Source organism: Melanotaenia boesemani, chromosome 3 (assembly GCF_017639745.1).
Source record: "Melanotaenia boesemani isolate fMelBoe1 chromosome 3, fMelBoe1.pri, whole genome shotgun sequence".
Taxonomy (NCBI): domain Eukaryota; kingdom Metazoa; phylum Chordata; class Actinopteri; order Atheriniformes; family Melanotaeniidae; genus Melanotaenia; species Melanotaenia boesemani.
In genome coordinates, this window is record NC_055684.1 from 19,964,452 (window position 1) to 19,970,808 (window position 6,357).

At 37.5% G+C, this 6,357-nt stretch overlaps 1 protein-coding gene across 1 annotated transcript in view; it reads left to right on the plus strand.

Annotated features, from left to right (window-relative positions):
* The window catches only part of LOC121637246 (metabotropic glutamate receptor 4-like), a 218,966-nt gene extending 216,937 nt beyond the window's left edge, over positions 1 to 2,029 (plus strand). The window contains exon 11 of the mRNA XM_041981278.1: positions 279 to 2,029. Coding sequence (XP_041837212.1) covers positions 279 to 328 — 50 coding nt within the window. The 3' untranslated portion in view covers positions 329 to 2,029. The remainder of the gene's footprint in view (positions 1 to 278) is intronic.
* Positions 2,030 to 6,357: the final 4,328 nt, after the last annotated feature.

Sequence of the window (6,357 nt, forward strand, 5' to 3'; positions counted from 1 at the left end):
CTGCAGGAAAACGGTGGAGAGGTTGCTGTAGGTAATCCATGCAGGCAAAGATACAGTCAGTAAGCAGCAGATTTTTTAGGAATTACTGGCATTAGTGCAGCACTGCTGCAAAAGAACAAAAAAATAAGCAAACATTTGTTTTTAGCCATTTTGTGTCATTTCATCTTATATTTGTTAGACAAGAAAACAGAAAAATACCCTCCCCTGTTTAAATGTCTCACTTCACCTCACCTCCACCTGAGTCTCACCCGATCTCCCTCTCATTTTTTCTCTTTCAGCTTTCTCGACAAAGCAAACCTACATCAGCTACAGCAACCATGCAATCTAGAGGACAAAGGTTCTTATCGCGATCCAGGAAAACCACCCCGGCAGAGAAAAAAAAATACACGCAGTGGAATTTCACACGGCTTAAAAAATAAAAAAAAAAAAGAGGATGTGTCATTGTGCGGGTGGAGATCACAGAAGCCCAAAGACGTGACATGGTGAGGAGAGACCACAAAGAGGGGCAGGGATGGACAAAACAGACGACCAGAACAGATAACTGTACAATTTTAAGGTTCCATCTCCTGTCAGCCTCACAAGAAAACATCAATTAAAAGAAAGAAAAATACTTGCATGGCAGAGGCCTAGAGACTGAAGGATGGAGCTTTCTTGTAGAGTGTTTACATTTCAGCTATTCCCTCTTTCAAAGACTCCTGTCATCTTGCACAGTGTTGACTGGAGCTGAACTCAAATATGTTTCAGGCGTTCCTAATGTTATCTTTAAATCCTCTCAAGGCATCACAAGGGATTAATCAACACCAAAAAAGGCATGAAAACATGGTCCATGGATTTCTAAGAGGGGCTTGTGTTTGTTTTTTCTTTTTAAATGTATTTCAGTCTCATGAGTCAGAAATGAAGGGGGGGATCATTTCAACAATGCAAGGGATTTGGACCAGACTATACGTATTTTTCTTTTTTTCTTTCTCAGCATCCCACTGAGTTAACGAGAACAACTACGTATATGAGGATCTCTGCCAATTTTGAGCATGCCAGTTTCAACATCCTGTGTTGTGTTGTTTAAAGAATAAGTAATAAAAAAAGAGAAAAAATAATATCTTTGGAATGCATTTAAAATCTGTTGCAGCGTTGTTAACAATTGTTTGGGCCCAAGCCTATTGTACGTTAAAATTTGTTCTCAATTGGTAAAGGTCTAGTGAGTGATTATCTGTGCTTAAGTGAGGTCATGATTTGTATTACCAGCTGCAAGGCTGCCACTGTCCTCCACATACCTGTTTGTGCTTTGAAACAGTGGCTCGTGGTTAAAATATACCCTATTTTAGCCAGGAGATCTCATTATGAGCTGTCATCCAGGATGACCCTCCCATCACTGCCACCAGCTATTCTCTTGGTCACCTGTGCAAAATGTGAGGTTGAAGCTTGGCTGTACAGATCCATTAGCAAGGGAATTAAGATGAAGTATGCCCTTGAGAGGATCATGCAGTTCGCCCTTAGGGTGATATCCATAATGGGCCTACTACCGAGAAAATTCATTACTGTACATGTCCTCTTCAGGCACTCTCATGATAAGGAAGAGGTGTCGGGAAGTTGGAAGGCATTTCACCAATGAAAATCTAATTGCTAAAATATACTGTATCTCTATCAGTCATCCTGAGCTCGCTGAACAGATTAATATTTGCCTTTGTGCGATATAAGAGCCCTTCTAATGTCTTGGGAAAAACGTTGTGGGGTCATTTGTGTTGTGAATTCAGTGCTGCTTCTCATGCCTCCCTCTGTATTACTTTCAACACCATTTGTGTTGCAGAATAAAATGTGAGTGCTGACCAAATTAAATGGTAAGTTAGTGTATGTTATTAAATAGATCGATGATGTGTGCTTTATGTCCTGACATATCTTAAATTGGGGAAAATGTACAAAAAGATACAGTGCCTGGCTATCTGACTATGTATTTGTAAAACCTCATGAAAACTACAGTGTGTGAAGCATGTTTATTTTTTTTTTATACAAAATTTATTATTTCTATTAAAAATGTTTTCAAACTTTAACGTCCATTTTCAGGTTTTTGTTAAGTTATGTAATCCTTTTCTTTTTAAAGATATCCACTAACAGGTTATTTTCATCATTTGGTCTTGTTCTGTATGCTGGATAATCAAAAACATAGTTATATTTTTGCAGCACATTTGTGCAAACCTGTGTAGTTTTATTCCTGCTGTAAACAAGTACAGATTAAAAGTGAATTTTCCTCCCTGAAGACCAGAAGACAATGGTTGCCATTCCCTTAATAATAGGTTACCACGATTGCTCTGATAATGGCAGCAGAAGGATGGAGTTGGTGGAAGGAAACATGAAATTATTTCAAATAATAGGTTAGCCCCTACTTGAGCCTAAGGCCTCAGTGCAGAGAGCTCTCTGCAGCCGTCATCTTCTCCACGCCTTCCTGGTGCTGTCAGCCTGCCACACAAAAGGCTCGGAAATAACAGTTGTTGCTTAGCAAGGGTGCTGAATGCATGCCTGAGTGCTAGATTACACCAATATGCCCAGCCAATGTGCATTATCTTTCCACAGTACAATGAAGAGGCTGCAGAGGTTCACTTCATGAGACTACAGGGTGGTGCATTACACACCATCACTAGTCCTATCCGTACTTTGTTTTTCTTTTCAAGATTTTGTTTTAACAAAATTACTATGTTCATTCTATTTAGTGTGAAATGAAATGAACGCAGTATTTGATGAATCAACTTATTTGCACTTGTTCATCATTCTCATTGCCTTACACTAACAAGCAAGCAAGGAGATTCAAACTTAACACAGGAATATATATAAATATATATATATATATATATGTGTGTGTAGGGAACAGACACATATGATTATCTTTCTATATGTGTGTCACATGTGCTATTAATAATTAAGTTATTGGTATATATAATAAGCTATTGGCATCTAATCACTTACTAAAAATAACTAAAAGATATAAAAGTTAACAGTATATTCTGTTTTTGATTCACTTTGCATTCTGTGGTGGCTTTTGACAACAGTTTTTGGTTTATTTTTTCAAACGTAACAAAATTAAACTTTCTACACTCTAGTAAAACACAAAATACTATTTGATTGGAAATAACAATGTAGAAAAATATCTTTGATGAACTGCTGACGTACATGAGTCTTAACTCATCTGTGCCTTCAGAGTCTGAACTCCCAGCTGTGTAGAAGACAAGCAAGTTTGTGTGATTTGTCTTAACAGCTGGCTTCTCTGTGCTTCAACAAGTCTGAACACTAGCAACTTTCAATACACCTGAAAATGTGTAGGACATCTTGAATGTTGTTCAGTAACACAGTGGCAGGACACATGCAGGACTAAATGTACCTGGGTGATCATGATCACATGGCTATCACAGGGTCTAATGCAAACTGCTCAGCTGTGGTATTGTAGCTGTACAGGTGAGATGAGAGGTTTTATTCACACAAACTGAATGTTTACATGATCAGATCACGACAGAAACATACAACTACTACACCACATTGCTGTTGTAGTGATATCACACAGTGAACACAAACAAGAAGCTGAGAGAGCCTTCTTTTGAAAAGCAGACATCTTTATTTTGACATAATCACAGCTGCTTTAATTGAAATGCAGCTCACATCAGTAGGAAATACATCAAGTTTCCTCATCACTAAAGAGGCGATCACAGAGCAATTCTAAATCATTTATGTTTTTAGATGACTGAACCATGTGAAAACTAAACATCTTTCTGAGTAAAATGTAATTAAAAAAATTGAAAAAAAAGTAATTTCATTCAGGTTTTGTAATTCAAAACAACTATTTTATCTTAATCACTGAGTACAGTGAATGGATGCTGGAGAGTCGATGCCAAGGCGGTCCTTGTGCAAGTATGAGTAGCCGAGCAGATGAAATGTTTGTCCACCAGGCTTAGTCTTTTCCCAGGAGCACCTGAACATAGAACAATACAGCTGCCCTCAGGTGACAGAATGAGTGCAGGAGTGCATTTGTCTAGAATTGAGCACCAATATACCACAGGACTGAGAGATGCACTGCAGTGATGTTTTTTTTTTCTCCAGGGTCCTGTGAGTGAGCTCTCTCAGCTGTGCAGCAATACCACTGTTTGCCATCACAAAATTGACAGGTGCTGCTTTGCTGTAAAAAAAAAACAGATCTGGAAGCTGCATCGGGGGCTCAGGCTCGATCAATTCACTCTGGATGGTGTCAGAACAGACTGTGAATGTCTGTGTGAACTAAACATAGAAGTGAGTCAAGCAAATTATCTGAAGTGCTTGAAAATCTGCACCTTACATACTCTCAAACATTCAGCTGAGGTTTCATTCATCTTTTGTCTTAGTGATGACTGCTCCCACTGTAGACCTGCTACTGTAGCATATACACAGTGCATACACTATGTTGCTAGGAAACACTGCTTCATGAATATCCTGCTGTTGTTGTACAATCAAAGCGGTACTATTTTGACAGTTCAGTGACTGCGTGAAAGCAAAATGATTAAAAAATTCACTTCTCAGAGCAGTTCTGTTTGTAAGATGTGACTGTGTGACCAGCAAGGTGCTTTTATTCATGTGATGCATCATTATTTCACACTCACTGTTATTTAGTGGCTGCGATGGACTGGCGACCTGTCCAGGGTGTACCCTGCCTCTCGCCTGCTAATTGCTGGGACAGGCTCCAGCTTCCCCACAGCCATGAATTGGACAAAGTGGTATAGAAAATGAATAAATGAATGTTATTCAGTGGCTTCTCAACCGTAAAATTTATTCTTTTCAGTTTGTGCGACTATCAACAGATGTGGAATTTCAGGGTCAGTGTTTTTAGTTACTCCTGATATAGATGTACTAGCATTTAATTTTAATGATGCAGCTACAAAAACGTGAAGCAAACAATGAAGGCCAACTTTTCACCTTAGCTGGTGCAAATGCTTTAAAGTTTAGTTTTTCTCAAACACATTTAACCATTTTAGTCATGTGGCTATTATTTTAGGCTTTGTATTAAAAGTTCCAAACATAATGAAAAGAGTATATAGCTTTGGTAAAGGGGACAATGGTAAGATTTGTTAATATGTATAAATATCAATATGTCTTTCTGCTGAAGTAGAAATAAAGATGGTGTATAGCATAGTGAAGAACAGCTTCAGGCTCACCTAAAAAAGAAACAAAAAACACTTTCAGGATTAATGTGAATATCCCTTTGGGATGAAGCAGCTGTAGCTCCAAACCTCTATCAAGTCATAGTACAAAATGTGAAGATTATCTATGTAAAGGCCAAATCTGATACAGTGAAACTGGACAGAATTAGTGAGGTTTTAGTACAGACAATTGAGGGAATTTTGGAACATTCTGTTCTCAACATTGCCTAATTGGGGAACCTCAGGTTTACAAAGGTTAATCTTCATACAGGACAACAAATGTTACCTGCTCTTATGATGTGCAACTAAGTTTCTAAAGCACAGCTGCAGTGCATTGTCCCGAATGGATTTTAAAATCCAGTTTTAGTCAGACTAACACATAGACAAGTTTTTTTTTTTCTTCCACTGTTATGTAAAATATACTATGGCACTTATCACTTGACAGACTATTCAAGTTATGTTAAATAGATGGTAAGAAATCCCATTTCTGCATCCAGTTTTAAGTCCGGAATAATGTAAGGTGACCTCAACAGGCTGAGCACCAAATATACTAAACTATACTAAAGTGTCTTGCAACTGAAACCCGTAAAGTAAAATATTAGGTTTCTGACCATGACTGATTTCCAGGTTGTTCTGTTACTAGAGTTTCTATTGTCCATTTTGGTCCCTTGCTGGCTGGAGCTTGGAAAAATTGTTCATAACTGTCAATAAGAAAAAAAACTCAAAGCACAAAACTGTTACATTGGACAGTACTATACTACAAAAAGTGAGATTTGTTATAGTCAAGACATTTAACTATTATCAACTATTTAACGGAAAGTTTAAAAGCCAATCATTTTTATGTGTATATACAAATATATTAGGGGTAAGATTTTATTTTTTCAGACAGCACACAATGCATAATTATATTTTGCAATAGATTAAAAAAAAATGGGTGGCACCACAAAGCAGTTGTGCTTAGGGGAACCACATGGCTAGCAAAGGTCCTGTTTCTGTGTTTTGGATGGGTACTGTTTAATGTATACAGTGTATAAAATTTTTATATTTGTCAGTATTAACTTTACATGCTTAAACAAACAAATGTTTAATCTAAAATTAGTCTTTCATGTATGGCGGTAACAGAAAGGTGCAGTAACATCCATCATATATTGTGTATCAGGATTGTTTTCAGTGGAGTCTGTACCCTTTACTAACAGAATTGTATTCA